The 24193-nt window shown below is 49.8% G+C and overlaps 1 protein-coding gene across 1 annotated transcript in view; it reads left to right on the top strand.

Annotated features, from left to right (window-relative positions):
* LOC119951471 overlaps positions 1 to 24193 on the top strand; it is a 212420-nt gene that overhangs the window by 91367 nt on the left and 96860 nt on the right. The window contains exon 11 of the mRNA XM_038774682.1: positions 6797 to 10352. Coding sequence (XP_038630610.1) covers positions 6797 to 10352 — 3556 coding nt within the window. The remainder of the gene's footprint in view (positions 1 to 6796; positions 10353 to 24193) is intronic.

The following is a 24193-nucleotide window of genomic DNA, read 5'->3' as shown; positions in this document are numbered from 1 at the left end:
CGGTTCTTCCGACACTCCAAAGATTGCCACCTCTGGACTCGGCACCACCCTTGTTTTAAGTACCTTGGACATGACATCAGTGAAACCTTGCCAAAATCCTCTAAGCTTCGGGCATACCCAAAACATGTGGACATGATTTGCTGGCTCTCCCTCACACACCTGTCCTCTATCCCAAAAACCTTGCTCATCCGGGCCACCGTCATGTGTGCCCGGTGGACTACCTTAAATTGTATCAGGCTGAGCTGGCACACGATGAGGATGTGTTAATTCTGCCTAAGGCATCCGCCCACAAACCTGCCTCTATCTCTCCCCCTAGCTCACCTTCCCACTTGCCCTTTAGCTCCTCTATCTGACTTTCCTCCGACTCCATAAGTGCTTTGTAGTTATCCGATACCTTCCCCTCTTCCACCCCCATTCTGGAAACTACCCTGTCCTGTATCCCCCGTGGTGGCAGGAGCGGAAAGATTGGAACCTGCCTTCTCAAAAAATCTCGTACCTGCAGATACCTTAACCCATTTCCTGCTGGCAATTCAAATTTCTCCTCCAAATCCTTCAAACAGGGGAAGCTTCCATCTATAAATAAATCTCCCATCCTCTTGTTCCCTGCTCTCTGTCATCCCCGAAACCCTCCATCCAGCCATCCCAGTACAATGGTTATTGTAAATCTGGGTCCAGAACGGTGCTCCCTCCACTCTCCTATATTTCCTCCACTGCCCCCAGACTTCCAGGGCCGCCACCAACACAGTGCTTGTGGAGTATTGGGTCGGCGAGAACGGCAGAGGTCTCAGACTTGTGTCCTTGCATGATGCTGCCTCTACATGCTCCCACACCGACCCTCCCCCCCAACTACCCACTTCCTATTCATTGCTATATTTGCCGCCCAGTAGCGGGATTCTACCCGCCCACACAAAGCCCAAAATCACCCTATTTACCCGTTTAAAAAAGCTCCTCGGAAAAAAGAGTGCAAAAGGCATTGAAAAACGAACAGAAATCTGGGGAGGACCGTCATTTTCAAGGTCTGAACCCTCCCCACCATTGATAGCGGGAGCATGTCCCATCTCCTAAAGTCCTCCTTCATTTGCTCTGCACGCCGGGACAAGTTCAGCTTGTGCAATGTCTCCCATTCCTGTACCACGTGGATTCCCAGATAGCGAAAACTCTTTCCCACCACTCTAAACGGCAGCTCTCGCAGTCTCCTCTCCAGCCCCCTCGACTGGATCGCGAACATCTCACTTTTCCCCATATTCAATTTATACCCGAAAACCGACCGATTTTCCATAAGATCCGCATAATCTCCCCCATCTCCTCTAACGGGTCAGAAATATACAGGAGCAGGTCGTCCGTGTAAAGCGAGACCCGGTGTTCCACCCCCCCGAACCAGCCCGTTCCAGTTCCTAGAAGCTATTAACGCCATCGCCAATGGCTCTATGGCCAGAACAAACAACAGCAGGGAGAGGGGACATCCTTGCAGCTTAAAATAGCCCGACATCAGCCGATTTGTTCGCACGCTTGCTACTGGTGCCTGATATAGCAACCACACCCAATCAATGAAGCCCTGTCCAAACCTGAACCTTCCTAACACCTCCCACATATAATTCCACTCCACCCGGTCAAAGGCCTTCTCGTCCATCACAACAACCACCTCCATCTCCCCCCACCTCTGAGGACATCATAATAACGTTTAGGAGCCTTGTAACATTGGCCGTAAGTTGCCTGCCCTTCACAAAACCCGTCTGGTCCTCCCCTATCACCTCCGGAACATCTATCCTTGTGGCCAATATTTTAGTCAGCAGTTTGGCGTCCACATTCAATAGGGAGATTGGCCTATATGACCCGCATAATTCAGGGTCCTTCTCCCATTTCAGAATCAATGAGATCGAGGCCTGCGGCGACATTGTTGGAGGAAAGACACCCTGCTCCCTTGTCTCATTAAATGCCCTCAATAGCAGCGAGCCCAGTATCTCCGAGAACTTCTTGTAAAATTCTACTGGGTACCTTCCGGTCCCGGGCCTTGCCCGACTGCATGACCTCCAGCGCCTCCATTATTTCCTCAATTTCAGTTGGGGCCCCCAACTCTTCTACCAGTCCTTCCTCCACCTTCGGAATCTTCAACTGACCCAGGTACTGCCTCATCCCTCCAACCCACCGGGGGTTCCGACTCATATAGCTTGCTATAAAACTCCTTAAACAGCCCATTCACCCCCACTTGGTCCAAGACCGCATTCTCATTTCTGTCCTTTACTCTCCCTATCAGCAACCCCACTCCGGGGCCTCCGAATATCTCCTATCCACTTGGAATATTTCTCCAACCAGCCTATCCATCTCTGCTCATTCCATCTTTTCTCTATGGGCCCGTATCGAGATTAACTCCCCCCTAACCACTGTCTTCAGAGCTTCCCACACCGTTGCTGCCGAGACTTCCCCCGTGTCATTTATTTCCAAGTAGTTCTGGATGGACTTGCGCACCCGACCGCACACCCCCTCATCTGCTAATAGTCCCACATCCAACCTCCATTGCAGGCACTGCCCTCTCTTCTTAGTCACCTGTAAATCGGTGGGGCATGGCCCGACACGGCTATCGCCAAATACTCAATATCAACCACCCCCGCCAGTAACGCCTGCTCAGGATAAAAAAGTCAATCCGAGAATATACTTTGTGCACATGGGAGAAAAAAGAAAACTTCTTCACTATTGGCTGTCCAAACCTCCATGGATCTATCCCATCAGTTCTATGAACCCCTTCAGTTCCTTCGCTACGGCTGGCACCCTCCGTGTCCTAGATTTTGACTGGTCCAACCCTGGGTCAATGACCGTATTAAAATCTCCTGCCATGATCAGCTTATGTGACTCTAGGTCCGGGATCTTACCTAACCCCGCCTCAAAAATTCCACATCGTCCCAATTTGGTGCATATATATTCACAAGTACCAACCGCATCCCCTCAAGCTTCCCACTCACCATAATGTACCTGCCCCCCGCATCCAACACAATTCTCCCTGCCTCGAATGCAACCCGTTTGTTGATCAGGATCACGATCCCCCTGGTCTTAAAATCCAGCCCTGAATTAAATACTTGGCCAACCCATCCCTTCCTCAGTCTGGTCTAGTCTATAACCTTCAGGTGCGGCTCTTGTAACATTTCCACATCTGCCTTCAGTCCGCTCAGATACGCAAACACGCAAGCCCTCTTAACCGGCCCATTTAGCCATCTGACGTTCCAGGTGATCAGCCTAGTTGGCGGGCACCCCCCGCCCGCCATCACCCTTCTTAGGCTAGCCTCCAGCTCGCGATCCTCGCCTCCTCAGGACCGCCCTCGGGCATCCGTCGTCGTTGACCTTCCTTTTGTCCCCGAGCAACATTTCCTCTCCCCCCCCCCCCCCCCATTAGCAGCACCATAATCCCAACCCCCCCCCCATAACAAGCTTATCACCTGCTCACCCCCCCACTCTGCTTCCGTGAACTAGCTCACATAGCTAGCCTGGTAGCTCCCGCCCATGGCGCCAGATAGATGGCACCCCATGGAAGATAGAACATACAGTGCAGAAGGAGGCCATTCGGCCCATGGCGTCTGCACCGACCCACTTGAGCTCTCACTTCCACCCTATCCCCATAACCTTTTATGGTCACTAAGGGCAATTTTATCATGGCCAATCCACCTAACCTGCACATCTTTGGACTGTGGGAGGAAACCGGAGCATCAGGAGGAAACCCACACAGACACGGGGAGAACGTACAGACTCCACACAGACAGTGACCCAGCGGGGAATCGAACCTGGGACCCTGGCGCTGTGAAGCAAGAGTGCTATCCACTTGTGCTACCGTGCTGCCCATCTCCCTATTGTTCTCCCTCCTCCTCCGCTGCCCCCCCCCCCAGCCGGCTCGGACATACATATTCAGAACATCGTAGTACCCAGTAAACAAACAGTAGAAAAAAATCTCTCCCCCCATCACCCACCAGAACAGAGTTAAATTACATTTCTGAGCAACTGCTCAAACATCTTAACAAAACGAAAACCAAAGAAAAAGGAAGGGGCAAAAAAGAAAACCAAGAATAATCCCTTATTGCAGAGAGCACTGCATATCGAGAACCTCACATAAATAACTTTAAACCAAATTGACCCTGCAATGCCCTCCCCAAAAGTTCAGTGTCCTTTGATCCCTGCCAGCCCTTTGACCTTGATAAAGTTCATCGCTTCGTCCGGCGATTCAAAGTAAAGTTCCTGGCCCTTAAAAGTGACCCACAGACGCGCTGGATATAACATCCCGAACTTCACCTTTTTCTTGAAGAGGGACGATTTTGCCCTCTTAAAACCGGCTCGCCTTTTGGCCAGTTCCTCGCCCAGGTCCTGGTAGGTGTGCAACTCACAGTTCTCTCACTTGCAGCTCCCTATCTGCTTGGCCCATCGCATAATCTGTTCTTTGTCCAGGAACCAGTGCATCCGCACCACCATCGCCCTCGATGGTTCGTTCACTCGCGGCTTCTTCACAAGCGCTCTATGCGCTCTATCCACCTCCAAAGTTTGAGTAAACGTCCCCTCTCCCATCACCTTTTCCAGCACATTTGCCACAAATGCCTTCACATCCGAACCCCCATTGCCCTTCGGGAAGCCTACGATCCTCAGGTTCTGTCGCCTGGACCTGTTCTCCAAATCCTCCACCTTCTCCTGCAGTCCCTTCTGGTGGTCCTTCATCAGTCCCATCTCGGCCTCTAACGCAGTTAGATAGTCTCGTGCTCGGACACGTTTTCCTCCACCTTCTGGTCACCCATCCGTGGGCTTCTAGCCCCTGTTCCACCCGATCAATCAATGTCTTAATCGGGTCTAGCGTCTCATTCTTTAACTTGGCGAAACTCTCCTCAATGAACTTCACCAGCTGTACCGCCGACCACTGTGCCACTGCACCAGGATCCTGCGACTCCGCCATGCTTTCCTGTGTTGCCGGTCCTGCATGAGCCTTCTTTACTCGACTATGTCTCCTTGTAAGGCCACTTTTAGTCCACTGCTCCATGTACTGGTGGTGAATCTCTCCCCACTGTCTCACCTTCCACCGATTATTCCAATAAAATTCTGAAAAAAATCGGGAGAAAAGGTGCAAAAACTCCATCACAAGCGTGAGCCACCAAATGTGCAACCTCCTACTCCATGGCCGTCATCCCTTCTAAAATGATGGTTTGCATCTGTTCGCTGTTCCACATTCTCTTAAGCTTCAGGGAATATATCTGCTTGGCCCACCACTCCAAAGCCATTTCAGAGCTGAATTTGCCTGCCATGTTCCATTTTTGAATTGTAAAATTAATACTTTTTGACCCAAATATTTTATATACTCAGTGAAAACAATTACATTGCCACCACCACGACCACCATGCAGTAACTGTATCCATTGCAACTGCTTTTCCTCATAGCTTTTGAGGTTAGGTTCCCCCTGTTGAGATTCATTAATGCTTCGCTGAGTTAGCTTTGGGCCAGCTTTCAGCATTTCTCTCTTATTGGTTTAGATGATTTTGCCAACCGTAGTTCCCTGCCCATGCCCTGTTTTTGGGCTAGATGCTTGAATCAGAGCCCTCTTTGCCAGCGTGACATGTTTTTTGCTATATTCCCAATGATATAGATACCATTGGAGCTGGCGGCTACAACATTGCTTTTCCCACCCTCTGTCACACTCTGCCGAATACAAATAGTCTCCTCATCTAGGGAAGAATACGCTTACCTTAAAGAGGATGAAATGAAGGTTCAGGAGAATGATTTCTGGGTTAAGAGGATTTTCTTACGTGGAGAGATTGAGTAAAATGGGCCTGTTTGCTGTGGAATTTAAAGAAGAGAGCTGATCTCATAAAAATGTTTAAAATTCTTTGACAGTTTGACAAGATGGATGGTTTGACAGGGTTGATGCTGAGAGGCCTAATCCCCTGGCTGGAGAGCCTACAATTAGGCATACGGGGTTGGTCATTTAAAACTGAGATGATGAAAAATTTCTACACGGTGACTTCTGATTCTTTAGAATTCTCAATTCCAAAGGGATGTGGACGCTCAGCTATTGAGTACATTTAAAAACTGAGATTGATAGAATTTTGACACTAAGAGAATCAAGGGATATGGACATAAGGCAGAAAATTAAAGTCAAAATAGAAAATTAGCCATGATCCTATGACGTAGCAGTGCAGGACCGTATGATTTACTACTGAATCATTAAACAAAATTCTTATAATATGTATGCCTGTGTTGAAAAGTGTGAATGACTAACTCATAAAATAATGGATTATTTATGAATTTTATACATACATACATAACTCCTGTTTCAACATAGAAATGATAGAGGAGTTTTACGAGAATATTGGCAGGAATAGAGAATTTTAGCCATTGATAGGCTGTGATTGTTTTCTTTGGATTCGAGAAATTTAATTATGGTGCATAAAATCACGAGGGGCCTGGATAAAGTGAATAGTAAGAACTTGTATCTCTTAACTGAGAGGTCAATATCTAGGTAGCATAAGGTTAACATAATTGGCAGAAGAATTAGAGGACAGCTGAAGAGAGGTGAAGAGAGATTGGTAGGGGTCTGGAACTCACTGAAAGGATGGTTGAGGTAGAAACCCTCAGTTCATTTAAAAATACTTTGATGTGCACTTGAAGTGCTATAACCTAATAGGCTGTAGATCAAAGATTGGAAAGTGGAATTCCATGAATAGCTCTTTCTCAGCTGGCCCAAATAAATAACCTCCTTCGGCATTTATTTTCTGTCTTTTGAAATAAACTGAAACCAATATTTAATCATTAAAATGGTCTTCCTTTATTTGCACAGGTGACTTTGGAAGAACTCAACAACTTAATTCAGAATATAATAACATTTGTAGTGGCATTATTGACCAATACCATCTTACCAGCAATTCAGAAATATGAAGAAATTGCACTAGATCACGCTGACCGCCAACGAACCACTGACCGCCAACATCGTTCTGAAAGTCAAGATCTCACAGAAAGTCAAATTGCTCTCAAAAAGCAATATGCTGAAAAGGAAGTTGAAACTGACATGCTTACTAGTGCTGAAAAGGGAGCTGAAACTGAATTGATTGAAGTGTCTGAAAAAGAAGTTGAAACTGATATGATCAATTATGCCGATAAAGGAGCCGAAACTGATCTTGTTGAAAGTTCTGAAGAGGAGGGAAAACGTGAAAAAGTTGAAGTTGCTGAAAAAGAAGTTGAGACTGAAGTAATTGAAGTTGTTGATGAGGAAGTTGAAACTGAAAGTCAAGACGTTGGTGAAAGCAAAGACATTGATGACAGCCAAGCCATTGGTATAAGCCTAGATATTGGTGAAAGTCAAGACGTTGCTGAAAGTCAGGATGCTGGTGCAAGTGAAAACATCAGTAAAAGTCAATCCATTGCTGAAAGCCAAGGTTTTGGTGAAAGCCAAGATGTTGGTGAAAGCCAAGATGTTGGTGAAAGCCAAGATGTTGATGAAAGCCAAGATGTTGGTGAAAGCCAAGATGTTGGTGAAAGCCAAGTTGTTGGTGAAAGCCAAGACATTGATGAAAGTGAAGATATTATTGAAGTTGAAAATGTTACTGAAGGCCAAGAATCTGGTGAAAGCCAGGAATCTGGTGAAAGCCAGGAATCTGGTGGAAGTTACTCCACTGAATGTGAAGATTTTTCTGAGACTGAAGGTGGTGTCAAGACCCAAGATTCTGATAAAATCTCAGGAGCCATTGAAGGCCAAGCTGCCACCAAAGACCAAGATATTGACAAATCTTCTGAAAGCCAAGATGCCGTAAAAAGTCAAACTGAAGGCTCAGATGCTGCCAGGGACCGAGATGCTGGTGAAAGCCGGGATTTAACTGAAAGTCAAATAGCCGTGCAGAGGCAAGCTGACTTAGAAAGCCAAAGTTTTGATGAGCAAATGATGTCTTCTGATGATCAGGCTTCTCCTTCAGAGGCCAGTGACATGGCTGATGAAATTGTCAATGATTTTATTACGTCAGTTAATGAAGATCCATTCAGTGCACCTATGAAACTACTCCCCTCACTAAGCTATCTGTCAGAAATCTTATGTAAACCTCTGGAAAAGACAGACGAGGTTAGTAAGGATGTTCTTGGCGTTTCCAGGGCACAAATACTTCCAGCCGCTGAAAAGGTTTTGAGGGCAAGTCTAGAGAAATTAACTGCTGACAACCCTGATCTTATATATATCCTCACTGGTTTCCCCAGTACTCAAAAAGCATCTGAAAATTCCAGGAAATTAATTTTTAATTGCAAAGTCCATTGTCTTGCCACAGATATTGCAAATTATATTCTTCAGAAACTACGTTGTACTCTATCAAAAGAAGTCATTTCTGCCATTTTAAAATACCAACCTGCCACTTCATGTTTACATAATAAAGATGACATAGCCAATAAAAATGAACAAAAATCTGAGATGAAAGCGAAAAGTGATAAATGTGATCTTGACCTTATTAACATCGAACAAGAGTCTTCTGGAACATATACACATGAAATCTGTCTGAACGCTGCATCAGAATTATCTGAAGATACTTCAGAATTACAATGCGCAATATTCAGTATTATTGATGACATGAATAAATATGTCTCAACAAGGATTGAGACTGTCACATCATCTAAGATGATGCCAGTTCCATGTGCTGATCCTCCCGAATTACCAAGTGAAAACCCAGAAATAGATTTCAGTGTGCAAGCCAAGGACATTGTAATTAGTATACTTAAAGCAATACACAATGAAGTAAAAAGAAAAGCTGTTGCAAGACTTAAAACTGGAACTGATATGTCTCTCCTAAAAGAAGCTATTTTAATGGATGAAATACTTGCTGCTATTTTGCAATCCCTTAGTGGGAAAACAGCTGATGAATTCACTAAATTAAAATTGGAGAAGAAAGCAAAGCCTATGGGGATTTCAGATGGAAAATCTAAACTGAGTGCAACTCATAAAAAGCCAGCGGAAAAGCTCCCAGCTGTGAATATCCCTGGAATGGTAATTTATCCACAAATGGAAGATGGTGACATTCCATCTGCCAAAGGTCCACCAGGGCGACAAATGCCTGTCTCGCAGCAAAAACTTACAGGTGCAGTCAGGAGGGATTCCAAGTTGCCCATCCAACATGATCTCAATGAGCAGGAACTTGATTACAAACCAAAAGACATTCCTGAAGGGACCTTGTTAGAGAAATTGTTCAAGAAATCTGAAGAAACTTCTACTGTTGATCTTTTTGCCGAAAGACTTCAAAAAGATACACAAACCATACCAAAAAGATGCCGTCGCAGGGAGAAAAAAGTACAAACGAAACAACACAAAGGTAGAGACAAAAAGCAGCAAACAGTTGGCTCAAGGCAACAGCCAGGCAAAGACATGAAACCAGCAGAGAAGGAGGCCAAGGAACAGGCGAAGGCTGCAAAGGAACAAGCCGAGAAGCCAGCAAAGGAACAAGCCGAGAAGCCAGCAAAGGAACAAGCCGAGAAGAAGGCAAAGGACCAAGCAGAGAATGAGACAAAGCAACGAGCGGAGGAGGAGGCAAAGCAGCAAGCAGAGCAGGAGACAAAGCAGCAAGCAGAGCAGGAGACAAAGCAGCAAGCAGAGCAGGAGACAAAGCAACAAGCGGAGGAGGAGGCAAAGCAGCAAGCAGAGCAGGAGACAAAGCAGCAAGCAGAGCAGGAGCCAAAGCCGCAAGCAGAGCAGGAGGCAAAGCAGCAAGCAGAGCAGGAGGCAAAGCAGCAAGCAGAGCAGGAGGCAAAGCAGCAAGCAGAGCAGGAGGCAAAGCAACGAGCAGAGAAGGAGGCAAAGGAACAGGCGGAGAAGGAGGCAAAGGAAAAGGCGGAGAAGGAGGCAAAGGAAAAGGCAGAGAAGGAGGCAAAGGAAAAGGCAGAGAAGGAGGCAAAGGAAAAGGCGCAGAAGGAGGCAAAGGAAAAGGCGCAGAAGGAGGCAAAGGAACAAGCGGAGAAGGAGGGGAAGGAACAGGCAGAGAAGAAGGCGAAGGAACAGGCAGAGAAGAAGGCGAAGGAACAGGCAGAGAAGAAGGCGAAGGAACAGGCAGAGAAGGAGGCAAAGAAACAAACTGAGGCAGACACAAAGAAAGAAACCGAGAAGGACACCAAAAAACAAACTGAGAAAGACACAAAGAAACTAACAGACAAAGAGATGAAACAATTAACAGAAAAAGAATCAAAACGTAAAGGCAAAGATACAAAACCAGGATCAAAAATATCACCTGCCGACCAATTACAACTTAGTCCAGACGCTATCAAAGCATTATCTCAAATTATTGTGGGACTCGTGTTGGATAGATATGGCTTATCAGATGTTAAAGAACATACAGCGCTTGATGAAAGAAGTCGACAGCATTCAGGAAAAGGTATTGTCCCCAAATGTAGACTTAAAAATTTAAGAAATAGTAATTGCATTATATTCGATAGAAGATTATTCATTTAAAAATAATAAGGATTGCATCAGGTGTGAAATTAGGGTAATTAAAAAGAAAACAATTTGAATACTATGGCCTGTGATTAAATTGTTATATGGACAGAAATTAACCTGATACTTAGTACAGTCAAACCAATAAGTAAATTCAATTCAAAGAGCAAAGTGTTGGATCTGAAAGCAACAATTTGAAGTGCTCAAGTAGGTGTACTAAACAATGCAAATTAATTTCAATTTTAAAATTATTTAAGGTGAGAAGATACTCAGGATATTTAAAAGATTTTAAGAAGTTGAATTACAACAATGAACTTATTGCATAACCAGTAAAGGGGTGAACAACACCGTAGTTTTTCTACATCTCTTGATAATTTGCCTTGCTGTCTTTACAAATCAGAAGTCACCTTCTTACATCTCCTAAAGCTGATTGCAAGAAGTTTGGTTGCCTCATTCATTCCATAATTGTTATTTACTTTGCTTACTCTTAACCATATCTGGTGAGGCTCATCTCGCATTTTTCTTGCACTCCTGGAAAGCATAGTGTTAGCTGCTCTGATTTCACCGTTAACTTTCAATCTCCTTCATAATCTTTCCCATCTTTATTTTATTGAAAACACTGATTATTTCTAATTTATTTGTGTTTTTCTTTTTCTTGATTTTCATTTGTGCTGTGTTGCCTATTTATCTCTCTGTGAATGCATAATGTAAACCAGGACTCACTGTGATATCTATTTCAATTCATTTTGCTCAAGACGTTGAAACTGTAACTCTTATCAAACTCAAACTCCACTTCCTCTGACAATCTACGGATTTCTAACATACAGGATTGCCAAATCTGTTCACTATTTATTTATTCCTTTCACCCACCCACTCTCCTTTTTTTAGTCTTGTTGGTGCCCTGTACAGCCAGTTGACCTCAACATCTTGGATTACGATCCTGGACCAGATCCCAACAGTGGTGAGGATACTGGACAGGATTCCCAATATTTTATTTTAAGTTTACAAAACTGAGGAGAAAGGATTTCTCACTCCAGGATTGGTTTCACGCAAAAGTAGGATATGGTACATTAAAACAAACGTTATTACTAACACAGTAATAAAATATCCTTAATATCAGTGGCTCTGTGGCACAGTGGATAGCGCATTAGGCTTCTAGTCAATGGTTCAAAAGGCATTCAAAGATTGTGGGTTCAAGTCCCACCAGAGTTGGGTTTCAGGGGCGGCACGGTAGCACTGTGGTTAGCATTGCTTCCTCATAGCTCCAGGGACTCGGGTTTAATTCCGGCTTCAGATGACTGTCTGTATGGAGTTTTCACTTTCTCCCTGTGACAGCGGGAGTTTCTTCCGAGTGCTCCAGTTTCCTCCCACAGTCCAAAGATGTGCAGGTAAGGAGAATTGGCAATACTAAATTCCCCCCAGCATCCAAAAGGTTAGATGGGGTTACATGGGTTATGGGAATAGGCTGGAGGCTGAAGACTTGATGGGCTGGATGGCCCCTTCAGCACTAGAGGTATTCTATGATCACACACGAAAATAGCTTACAATTACCCTATTAACAATGCTAGCCAAAACAGTGGCACAATAGCCCATAACTGCTATCTTAATTTTAACTCAAACAATAAAATCTACTCGGATCCCATTCCACTTACCCAAGTCTCAAATAAGCATAATGCATCAAATAAACACATATAAACAGTTTTTCATAACAAATCTAGCAGTGAACCAGCACAAAACTAGCAGCTTTTTGTTATAACCTGCCTGCTTACCATTGGCTGGGGACTTATGACAATCCCACAATCCTGTGGGAGTATGAGCATCCCCGATGAGGGGGCGGAGAAATCATTAGCAGACTCCCTGCATAAATAGAGCTGGCCAGTTTGGAACCAGGGAGAGAGGTGTTGGCAGTAAGAGAAGTTGTTGCTGTTGTATATATATATGTTAATTTGTAAATAAATGTTATTTCTTTGTATCCTGAAAACTCGTGCTGGATTCTTCGTGGCCCTCACAAAACTGGCGACGAGGGTTAAAGTGAATAGCTGTCTACACTGCTGAAGCCACTTCCCTGGATTTTTGTTGGATACAGGTTGGAAGTTGTTTTCTATCACACCATGCCTCTGTATGGACGTTTGGATGTTTTTGATGCTGCGCTGGAAAGCTGGAACCAGTACGCACAAAGGATGCGTTACTATTTCCGGGCAAACAACATCACCGAAAACGAGCGCCAGGTGGTCATATTGCTCACTGCCTGCGGCCCGCATACGTTTGGAGTGATTAGGGGCCTTACGTACCCAGCTGCGCCGGACACCAAAACGTTTGATGAACTTGTGAACTTAGTGGGGCAACGTTTTAACCCAACTCCATCCACGATAGTCCAACGTTACCGGTTTAATACCGCTGAAAGGACCCCAGGAAAATCCCTTGCCGACTTTCTATCCAGGCTACGCAGGATTGCGGAGTACTGTGACTATGGTGAGACCTTGTCAGAAACGTTACGCGACCGTTTGGTTTGCGGTATTAACAATGCGGCCACCCAGAGAAAGTTGTTAGCCGAGCCAACATTGACTTTTCAACAGGCCATTCATATAGTATTGTCCCGAGAGAGCGCAGAACGAGGAGTGCAGGAGCTACAGGGAATGGAGGTACATGCCTTGGGGCACAACCCCTTCCGTCCAAAAGCGTCCCCCTGCACCCCTGCGGTACTTTGGGCGAGGCGACGTCCGGATTGACATCAGTGGCCATCGGACATTCCTCCCCGAAGGGAGCCTTCTCCAGGACCAATGGATGAGGAGCCATGTCCGTGTCAGACTTGTAGGCTCCGACCCCGTCGCGGACACCGGTCCTGGGGGCGTCAGAGGCGCCGTCATTCCGACCGAAACTGGGGCCAGCCCAGTGGCCGTACCTTTCATTTGGATGAACCTGCGGCGACTACTCCCGAGGACATGGAGACGGAGGATGACTGCCTGCAGCTGCATTGTGTGGCAGCTCCTCTTGTGGCCCCCATTAAAGTGACAGTATGGATCAATGGTCACCCGCTTGAGATGGAGTTGGGCACTGGCGCAGCGGTCTCTGTGATCGCCCAGAGGACCTTCGACCGCATCAAGCAGGGTATACAGACCCTTACATTAACTGACACACAGGCGAGGTTGGCCACCTATACGGGGGAACCATTGGACATTGTAGGAACTAAGATGACCCCTGTTGTTTATGGATGCCAGGAGGGGCGTTTCCCATTTATCGTGGTGCGCGGCCACGGGCCCAGCCTGTTGGGTCGGGACTGGTTGCGCCAGTTGCGGTTGCAGTGGCAGCACATCCTCCAAACAGTTTCTGGAGGGTTGACTGAGGTGCTAGGACGATACCCAGATGTATTCCAGCCCGGTTTGGGGAAAATAAAAGGGGCTGTAGCCCCTATCCAAGTCGAACCAGGAGCCATGCCGCGCTATTTCCGGGCGCGCCCAGTGCCTTACGCCTTGCTCGAAAAGGTAGAAGGGGAGCTCACTCGTTTGGAGACTTTGGGTATCATCAGGCCCGTCCGTTTCGCTGACTGGGCAGCATCAATTGTACCTGTAATGAAGCCAGATGCCACAGTTCGCTTGTGCGGCGACTATAAACTTACAGTGAATACGGCTTCCCGACTCGACCGATACCCAATGCCTCGCATAGAGGATCTCTACGCGAAGCTTGCAGGCGGACTCTCGTTCACAAAATTAGATATGAGTCATGTCTACCTACAGTTGGAGCTGGACCCTGACTCCCGGCCATATGTAACGATTAATACACACCGGGGCCTGTATGAATATACACGTTTGCCCTTTGGAGTATCCTCTGCCTGCGCTATTTTTCAACGCGTTATGGAGGGCATTTTGAGAGGTTTACCGCGTGTTGCTGTCTACTTAGATGACGTTTTGATCACAGGGACGTCGGAGCAGGAACATTTAGAAAATTTGGAGGCTGTCCTTAGACGCTTTTCGGAGGCTGGAGTCCGTTTACGTCGCACAAAGTGCGTTTTTCAGGCGAAGGAAGTAGTCTACCTGGGTTATCGGGTGGACCGCGAAGGTTTGCACCCCGTCGCAGAGAAAGTGCGCGCGATTCAACAAGCCCCCGCCCCGACTGACACTTTGCGTCTTCGTTCGTTTCTCGGCCTCGTAAACTATTACGGAAAGTTCCTCCGCAATCTGGCAACTAGACTGGCCCCGTTGCACCTTCTGCTAATGAAGAATCACCCCTGGGCTTGGGGTCAGCTGCAAGAAACCGCTTTCCGGCGGGTAAAAGAACAATTGACGTTGTCTGGGTTACTAACCCACTAAGATCCTGGAAAGCCTTTGCTCGTCACATGTGATGCATCCCCGTATGGTATTGGGGCCGTCCTGTCCCACAAGATGGAGAACGGGGCCGAGCGGCCGGTAGCTTTCACCTCCCGCACATTGACTGCAGCGAAAAAAAAGTACGCACAGATCGAGAAGGAGGGCCTGGCAGTGGTCTTTGCGGTGAAACGTTTCCACCAGTACGTATATGGCCGCCACTTCACTATCGTGACTGATCATAAGCCTCTGCTGGGACTTTTCAGAGAGGATAAGCCGATACCGCCCATTGCTTCTGCACGGATCCAGCGCTGGGCTTTGTTGCTCGCTGCATACGAGTATTCTCTGGAGCACAAACCAGGAACCCAGATAGGGAATGCCGACGCACTGAGCCGATTGCCTTTATCGACCGGCCCCATGTCGACCACCACAACCGGTGAGGTGGTTGCAACCCTAAATTTTACCTGCCTGTCACGTCATCACAGATCCGTGAGTGGACCCAGACGGAGCCAGTCCTGTCAAAGGTTCGGCACATAGTCCTGTATGGAGGGCAGCATAGACAGCTCCCAGGCGAGTTGCAGGCATTTTCCTCCAAACTGTCCGAATTCAGCGTGGAAGATGGCATCCTTTTGTGGGGACGCGTGTGATTGTCCCGGAAAAAGGACAGGAGCTGATACTGAGAAAATTGCACAACGGGCATCCAGGTGTGACCAAAATGAAAATGTTGGCCCGGAGTTATGTCTGGTGGCCAGGCCTCGACACCGACATTGAGAAGGTGGCCCAAAACTGCTCCATTTGCCAGGAGCAGCAGAAGCTTCCGCCGGCCGTGCCCCTACATCACTGGGAATGGCCAGGGCAGCCTTGGGCGCGCTTGCATGCGGATTTCGCCGGCCCTTTTCAAGGATCCATGTTCCTGCTATTAATCGGCCCTATCAAAGGCCTTCTCCGCGTCCAACGGCACCACTATCTCCGCCTCCCCTTCTGCCGCTGGTATTATTATAACATTCAAAAGCCTCCGTATGTTAGTGTTCAGCTGCCTCCCCTTCACGAACCCCGTTTGATCCTCGTGGATAACCTGCGGCACACAGCCCTCTACCCTCGTGGCTAAAATCTTCGCCAACAGCTTGGCGTCTACATTTAAGAGTGAGATCGGCCAGTATGACCCACACTGCAGGGGATCCTTGTCCCGCTTAAGGATCAAGGAAATCAGCGCCCGAGAGATCGCCAGAGGCAGAGCACCCCCCTTCCCTTGCCTCGTTGAAGGTCCTAACCAACAGGGGGCCCAACAGGTCTGCATACATCTTATAGAATTCGACTGGGAACCCATCCGGCCCCGGCGCCTTCCCCAACTGCATGCTCCCTATCCCTTTGACCAGCTCCTCCAGCTCAACCGGCGCCCCCAGTCCCTCTACCTGTCCCTCCTCCACCCTCGGGAATCTCAGCCGGTCCAAAAAGCGCCCCATCCCCCCCTCCTCCGCTGGGGGTTTGGACCGATACAGATCCTCATAAAAGTCCCTGAAGACCCCATTAATGTCTACCCTCCTGCGCACCACATTTCCTCCCCTATCCTTAACTCCACCAATCTCCCTGGCCGCATCCCACTTACGGAGCTGGTGCTCCAGCATCCTGCTTGCCTTCTCCCCATATTCATACACCGCTCCCTGTGCCTTCCTCCACTGAGCTTCCGCCTTTCTGGTGGTTAGCAAGTCGAACTCAGCCTGGAGACTACGCTGCTCCCTCAGCAATCTCTCCTCCGGAGCCTCCCATATCTCCTGTCCACCCTCACCATCTCCCCCACCAGTCTCTTCCTCTCTCTCTGCTCTCTCCTCTCCCTGTGGGCTCGAATGGAGATCAGCTCCCCCCTAACCACCCTCTTCAGCGCCTCCCAGACCGTCCCCACTCGGACCTCCCCATTGTCATTGGCCTCCAGATACCTCTCGATACATCCTCGAACCCGCCCGCCCACCTCCTCGTCCGCCAGCAGCCCCACCCCCAAGCGCCAAAGCGGGCGCTGGTCTCTCTCCTCCCCCAGCTCGAGGTCCACCCAGTGCGGGGCATGGTCAGAAATGGCTATCGCCGAATACTCAGCATCCTCCACCCTCGCAATCAGCGCCCTACTCATTATGAAAAAAATTAATCTGGGAATAGGCCTTATGCACATGGGAGAAGTATGAAAATTCCCTGGCCCTCACCCTCGCAAACCTCCATGGATCCACCCCTCCTATCTGGTCCATAAACCCCCTCAACACCTTAGCCGCCGCTGGCCTCCTACCCGTCCTGGATCTGCATCGATCCAGTGGCGGATCCAGCATTATCAGGCCCCCCGCCTCCAAATCTGGAATCCGGCCCAACATGCGCTGCATGAAACCCGCATCGTCCCAATTTGGGGCGTATACATTGACCAGCACCACCCGCTCCCCCTGCAGCTTGCCGCTTACCATCACATACCTCCCGCCGCTGTCTGCCACCACACCCGACGCCTCAAATGGCACCATCTTCCCCACCAGGATCGCCACCCCCCGATTTTTTGCATCCAGCCCCGAATGAAACACCTGGCCTACCCATCCCTTCCTCAGTCTAACCTGATCCGCCACCTTCAGGTGCGTCTCCTGAAGCATGGCCACATCCGCCTTCAGCCCCTTCAGGTGCGCAAACACACGGGCCCGTTTGACCGGCCCATTCAATCCCCTCACATTCCAGGTTATCAGCCGGATCGGGGGCTACCTGCCCCCCTCCCCCGTCGACTAGCTATTACCCTTCCTCAGTCCGCCACGTGCCCGCGCCCCCCGCTGAGCCCGTTCCCCATGGCGACAGACCCCCATCCCGACCCCCTCTACATGCTCCAGCTCCTTCTCGGCCATTCCAGCAGCAACCCAGTACCCCCCTATCATCCCCCCCCCCCCCCCCAAAGCCTCCCACCTCACCCCCTCCCAAGCTAGGGGCCCCCCTAGCTGCGTAACCCCTTCTATTGTACTTCCGTAAGTCAGCTGACTCCTGCTGACCCCGGCTGCTCCCGCCATCCCAATGACCCTTCCCAGGGCAACACAACCACCGCGCCCCCCCCCCCCCCCCCCCAGTGCCGGCCCCGCCCACTGCTCCTCCAGCGCGGGAGAGAAGCCCACGCTTCCATCCCGAGCCCCCCCCCGACCCAACATGCGGGTAAAGACGGGCACATGACTCAACAGGACCGCGAACCACTCCCAAACTCTCAACCAGTGAAAAAAAACCAGACGTGACAAAACGCCCAAGTAAACAGATAACAGTCCCAAAAAAAGCGAAGAAGCAGAACAGCAAAAAGACATCATCAAATAAAACCGATAAAAGCAAAAGGATACCAAGGAGGACAAAGCCACCGGGCTGTGTACACCGTTCCCCAGCCCCCAGTCCTCAGTTCAAGTCCAATTTCTCTGCCTGGACGAAAGCCCAGGCCTCCTCCAGAGAGTCAAAGTAGAGCTGGCGGTCTTTATAAGTGACCCAGTGGCGTGCCGGCTGTAACAGGCCAAACTTCACCCCCTTCTTGTGGAGCACTGCCTTCGTCCGATTAAAACTAGCCCTTCTCTTTGTCACCTCCGCACTCCAGTCCTGGTAGATCCTGACCTCCGCATTCTCCCACTTACTACTCCTCTCCTTCTTCGCCCATCTCAGCACACACTCACGGTCAACGAAGCGGTGAAAACGGACCAGCACCGCCCGAGGCGGCTCGTTTGGCTTGGGTTTCCTTAGCAGCACCCGATGGGCACCCTCCAGCTCCAAGGGTCCCTTCCCTGGAAGACCCCGCACCCATTAGCGAGTTCAGTATCATAGTCACATAGGCCCCCAAATCCGAACCTTCCAGCCCCTCTGGGAGGCCTAGAATCCGCGGTTCTCCACTCCTCCATCCTCGCTCACCACTTCTTGTGGAGCGCCTCATGTGACTCCACCTTCACTGCCAGGCCCAGGAGTTCGTCCTCGCTCTCTGAGGCCTTTTGCCGAAGCTCTCGGATCTCCGCACCCTGAGCCGTCTGGGTCGCCATGAGCTTGTCCATGGAGGCCTTAAGCGGTTCCAGGATCTCTGCCTTCAGCTCCCTGAAGGAGCGCTGAAGCAGCTCCTGCTGCTCCCGCGCCCACTGCTGCCACGCTGCTGATTCCCCGCCCGCCGCCATCTTGCCTTTCCTGCCTCGCACCTTTCTCTGCTCCAAAGCCGATTTTTTGACCACTCCGTTCCTGGTCCAGGCCATCCACCGGTGGAGAATCTTAGAGGAAGTGTTCCCACACGGGGAAAGGTCCAACCAGTACCGCTGCGGGCCCTTAAAAGAGCCCAAAAGATCGAAAATAGCGGGAGCTACCGAACGTGCGGGTTAGCTCCGCATCACCGCAACCGGAACTCCAATTTACATTTATTATTGACCCTTTGTTTTGGTCCAAAGCCACTCAATGTCAACCACCTATTCAATTCCTGACTAGGGGCTTTTCACAGTAACTTCATTGAAGCCTACTCGTGACAATAAGCGATTTTCATTTCATTTCATTTCACCTGCAAAACCTTTAGTTTCCTGACTTATCTCAAAGGAGGAGCTTTATTAAAAGTACACTTAAACTACATCTTGTGAATTGTCCTTTTCCAATAGTGCAGTTACCCCACAAATAATTTCAACACTTTTCTGAGTCATCAACAATTCTAAAACCATGCGAACTACTTGCTATTATACCTGTGCTTTGTAGCTTGATTCGGACAACTGACTAGTAGTTCCTATTTTGTCAGTTCCATTTTTATGGAACTCAGACCCAGATATTATTTTGATTTTAAAACTATTGACTCCTTTGTATTATCACTGATCAGCAAAAAAAAAGTGTCAATATATACTTATTTCTATCAATTAAGTGGATTTCTGTTTCTCACTATATATTATCCATTTAATGTCTTTGGAAAAGATAATGGCTGGGATTTTCCACGTCTGTTTGCCGCAAGCGTATTGGTGGGTGGGAGCAGAAAGTATCGCCGTGAAGGCCAAAAATTGGTTTTAAATTGTCATGAAACAAATGCATGATTGTGTACTCCACCTATCAATGGTAGGCTGCATTTCCCACAATGCCATATTGGAAACATAATTTTAATACGTTTACATCTCATTATTGTGGTGATATGAATACATGCATATCTGTGTATAAATGTGCATAACTATATATAACTGTACAAATGTATAAAGCTGTTCATCAGTGCATGTAATCACAAGTGGGTGGGACCATCCTCATGTGATTGACACAATGTTGAAGTTGGAAGCAGGACGGATAGTAGGACAGTCGCACTTACAGTAGCTCTCTGGGAACTTGAATAACTTTGTACATAGATCTGTTGGTTATCTACCCACGTGTTTGCTGTACCATCAATTGAACGCGAGACGAGTTGCTGTACAAAAGTATGGCTTTAATCAGCTAGATGTTAGCCCTGCGGTCGATTACAGTATAAGGACGACCGCCGGGAGTACTGGGTCTCCAGGGCGGGGTTAACTCAGCCTCTCGACCAATCGGGGAGCCGCCACATGACTGGTCTAAACCAATCGGTCGAGAGGCACATGACCGACCAGGGCCAATGGCAAGCCGGTGTTCTGCACCAATGGCAGGCAGCTATGCTAATCATACCACCACATTCACCCCTTGCGGAGAAAGAAGCCGGGGGGAGGGGGGGGGTGTCAACGAGAGCTGTGGGGGGGGGGGGGAGAACTGGTGGTATGAGTAGTAGTGAGAGAAGGGGAAAATATGTATCCTTGGCTTCCCACTGGCCCAGACATTTAACAACAGTACATAGTGTCCATACAAGGTCCATGGTGGTGTTGAAAGTTAAATGGACTCGATCAGCCTTTTCGTTGCCCGTGACGTCCTGACAGACCGCCGCAGTGGAGTTGGTGACGCTGGTTCAGCCGATGGTGGTGGTTCCGTCGATGTCCTGGAGTCCGGGAGCGATGGTCCTTGAACTGTCTCCGTAACTCGGGCTGGTGGTGGAGACGCCATGGATGGGGAAGGGGTGGCCTGGGTGGGGCGCCGCACGCCGGCGGGTGCCAGGTCTCGGAGGGAGACCGTGTCCTGCCGACCGTCGGGGTACTTCACGTATGCATACTGCGGGTTAGCGTGGAGTAACTGGACTTGTTCCACCAACGGGTCAGACTTGTGCACCCGCACATGCTTCCGGAGCAAGATGGATCCGGGGGCGGCCAGCCACGTCGGGAGGGGGGATCTGGAGGACGACTTCCTGGGGAAAACAAGAAGACGTTCATGAGGTGTCTGATTTGTTGTGGTACAGAGGAGTGAGCAGATGGAACGTAGGGCATCGGGGATAACCTCTTACCATCGGGAAATAGGGAGATCTCTGGACCGGAGGGCCAGTAGTATGGTCTTCTAGATGGTACCATTCTCCCGCTCGACCTGTCCGTTACCCCGAGGGTTATAGCTGGTCGTCCTGCTAGAGGCAATGCCCCTGCTGAGCAGGAATTGACGCAGCTCGTCACTCATAAATGAGGGCCCCCTCAAGGTTTGTGAGGCCGAGGGCACGCGAGTACTCTTTCTTCTCCCACGTACATAGGGTCTACTCTCGGATAGATTTCTTCGTGGTGAGTAGGGGACTGATTCCGAGAGTAGAGGAGGCCGAGTATTCGGCCATCGGAATCTCCGACCACGCTCCGCATTGGATAGAGTTGGAGATGGGAAAGGTGCGGGACCAACGTCCATTGTAGCGGTTGGATGTGGGGTTGTTGGCGGAGGAGGAGGTGTGTAGGAGGGTCCGGGCAAGTATTGAGGGGTACCTTGAGGTGAATGATACGGGGGAGGTTCAGGTGGGGATGGTCTGGGAAGCCCTGAAGGCAGTAATTCGTGGGGAGCTGATATCCATCCGAGCACACAGGGAGAGGAGTGAGAGGGATAGACTGGTGGGAAAGATGCTGGAGGTGCACAGAAGGTATGCAGAGGCACCAGAGGACGGACTGTTGGGGGAGAGGCGCAGCTTGCAGGCTAAATTTGATTTGCTGACTGTATCGGTCGTAGCCAACGGGGAGAGGGGGGGAATGGAGAGGTTCCTTGACAGGCTTTCTTTCCCGAAGGTGCAGGAGGAGAAGGTGGAGGGGCTGGGTGCGCCGATTGAGCTGGAGGAGCTAGTTAAGGGGATCGGGCAGATGCAGTCAGGGAAGGCACCGGGGCCGGATGGGTTCCCGGTGGAATTTTATAAAAAGTTTGTGGACCTAGTGGGCCCCTTGCTGGTGCGGACACTCAATGAAGCGTGGGAAGGGGGGACTTTGCCCCCGACGATGTCGCGGGCGCTGATCTCGTTAATTTTAAAGAGGGACAAGGACCCCCAGCAATGTGGTTCATACAGGCCCATATCTCTCCTCAACGTGGATGCTAAGGTGCTGGCAAAAATCCTGGCCACCAGGATAGAGGACCGTGTGCCAGGGTTTGTGCACGAGGACCAGACAGGTTTTGTGAAGGGAAGGCAGCTGAATGTGCGGAGATTGCTGAATGTCATCATGATGCCGGCGATTGAGGGGGAGGCAGAGATAGTGGTGGCGCTGGATGCGGAGGAGGCCTTCGATAGTGTGGAGTGGGGGCACCTATGGGAGGTGTTGGGGAGGTTTGGATTTGGTGAAGGGTTCATTAGATGGGTACGGCTGCTATATGAGGCCCCGATGGCGTGCGCGGCCACGAATAGGAGGAGGTCGGAGTACTTCCGGCTTTACCGAGGGACCAGGCAGGGTTGCCCCCTGTCCCCCTTGTTGTTTGCACTGGCAATCGAGCCGCTGGCGATGGCGTTGAGGGATTCAGGGAGGTGGAGAGGTTTGGTGCGAGATGGGGAGGAACATAGGGTGTCGTTGTTTGCCGATGACCTGTTACTGTATGTGGCGGACCCGGTGGGAGGGATGCCGGGAGTGATGGAGTTGCTAGCTGAGTTTGGGACCTTTTCAGGTTATAAATTAAATTTAGGCAAGAGCGAGGTGTTTGTAGTGCACCCTGGAGACCAGGAGGAAGGAATTGGTAGGCTCCCGCTTAGGCGGGCAGGGGCGAGCTTTAGGTACCTGGGGGTGCAGGTGGCCAGGGACTGGGGGACTCTTCACAAGCATAACTTCACCAGACTTGTAGATCAGATGGAGGAGGAGTTCAAGAGGTGGGACATGCTGCCATTGTCGTTGGCGGGGAGGGTACAGTCCGTCAAAATGACGGTGCTTCCGAGGTTCTTCTTCCTCTCTCAGTGCCTGCCCATATTTATCCCCAGGGCCTTCTTTAGGAGAGTGACTAGCAGTATTTTGAGCTTTGTGTGGGCACATGGGACTCCGAGAGTGAAGAGGGTGTTCCTGGAGCGAGGGAGGGATAGAGGCGGGCTGGCGCTGCCCAACCTTCTGGGGTACTATTGGGCAGCCAATGTGTCAATGGTGCGTAAATGGGTGATGGAGGGGGGAGGGGCGGCGTGAAAAAGAATGGAGATGGCGTCATGTAGAGGTACGAGCCTGGGTGCCATGGCAACGGTACCGTTGCCGCTCTCCCCTAAGAGGTTTACCACGAGCCCGGTGGTGGCGGCGACCCTAAGAATCTGGGGACAGTGGAGACGGCATCGGGGGGAAACATGGGGCTCGATGGAGGCTCCACTGGGTGGCAACCATCGGTTCATCCCGGGGAACACGGATGGGGGATTCAGGGGGTGGCAAAGGGTGGGCATCAGCAAATTGAGGGACCTGTTTATTGGCGGGAGGTTTGCGGGCCAGGGGGAACTGGAAGATAAACTTGGCCTTCACCAAGGGAACATGTTCAGATACCTGCAGGTAAAGGCGTTTGCTAGGCGACAGGTAGAGGGATTCCCTTTGCTGCCCTCGCAGGGGACGATGGACAGAGTGCTTTCGGGGGTGTGGGTCGGAGAGGGGAAGGTGTCTGACATCTATAAGGTAATGTAGGAGGTGGAGGAGTCGTCAGTGGAGGAGCTGACGGCTAAATGAAGGAGGAACTCGGGGAGCAGATAGAGGACGGGACTTGGGCGGATGCCTTGGAGAGAGTTAACTCTTCCTCCTCATGTGCGAGGCTTAGCCTCATCCAATTTAAGGTGCTGCACCGGGCCCACATGTCCGAGACCAGGATGAGTAAGTTCTTTGGGGGTGAGGATAGGTGCACCAGATGTTCGGGGAGTCCAGCGAATCATGCCCATATGTTCTGGGCATGCCCAGCACTGGAAGAATTCTGGAAGGGGGTGGCGGAGACGGTGTCGAGGGTGGTTGGATCCAGGGTCAAACCAGGGTGGGGACTCGCGATCTTTGGAGTTGCGGTAGAGCCGGGAGTGCAGGAGGCGAAAGAGGCCGGTGTCCTGGCCTTTGCGTCCCTAGTAGCCCGCCGAAGGATTCTGTTGCAGTGGAAGGATGCAAGGCCCCCAAGCGTGGAGACCTGGATCAGTGACATGGCGGGATTTATAAAATTGGAAAAGGCCAAATTTGCCCTGAGTGGATCAATACAAGGGTTCTATAAACGATGGCAG

Source organism: Scyliorhinus canicula, chromosome 17 (assembly GCF_902713615.1).
Source record: "Scyliorhinus canicula chromosome 17, sScyCan1.1, whole genome shotgun sequence".
In the NCBI taxonomy this organism is placed as follows: domain Eukaryota; kingdom Metazoa; phylum Chordata; class Chondrichthyes; order Carcharhiniformes; family Scyliorhinidae; genus Scyliorhinus; species Scyliorhinus canicula.
This window is presented reverse-complemented; position numbering and strand designations above follow the sequence as displayed.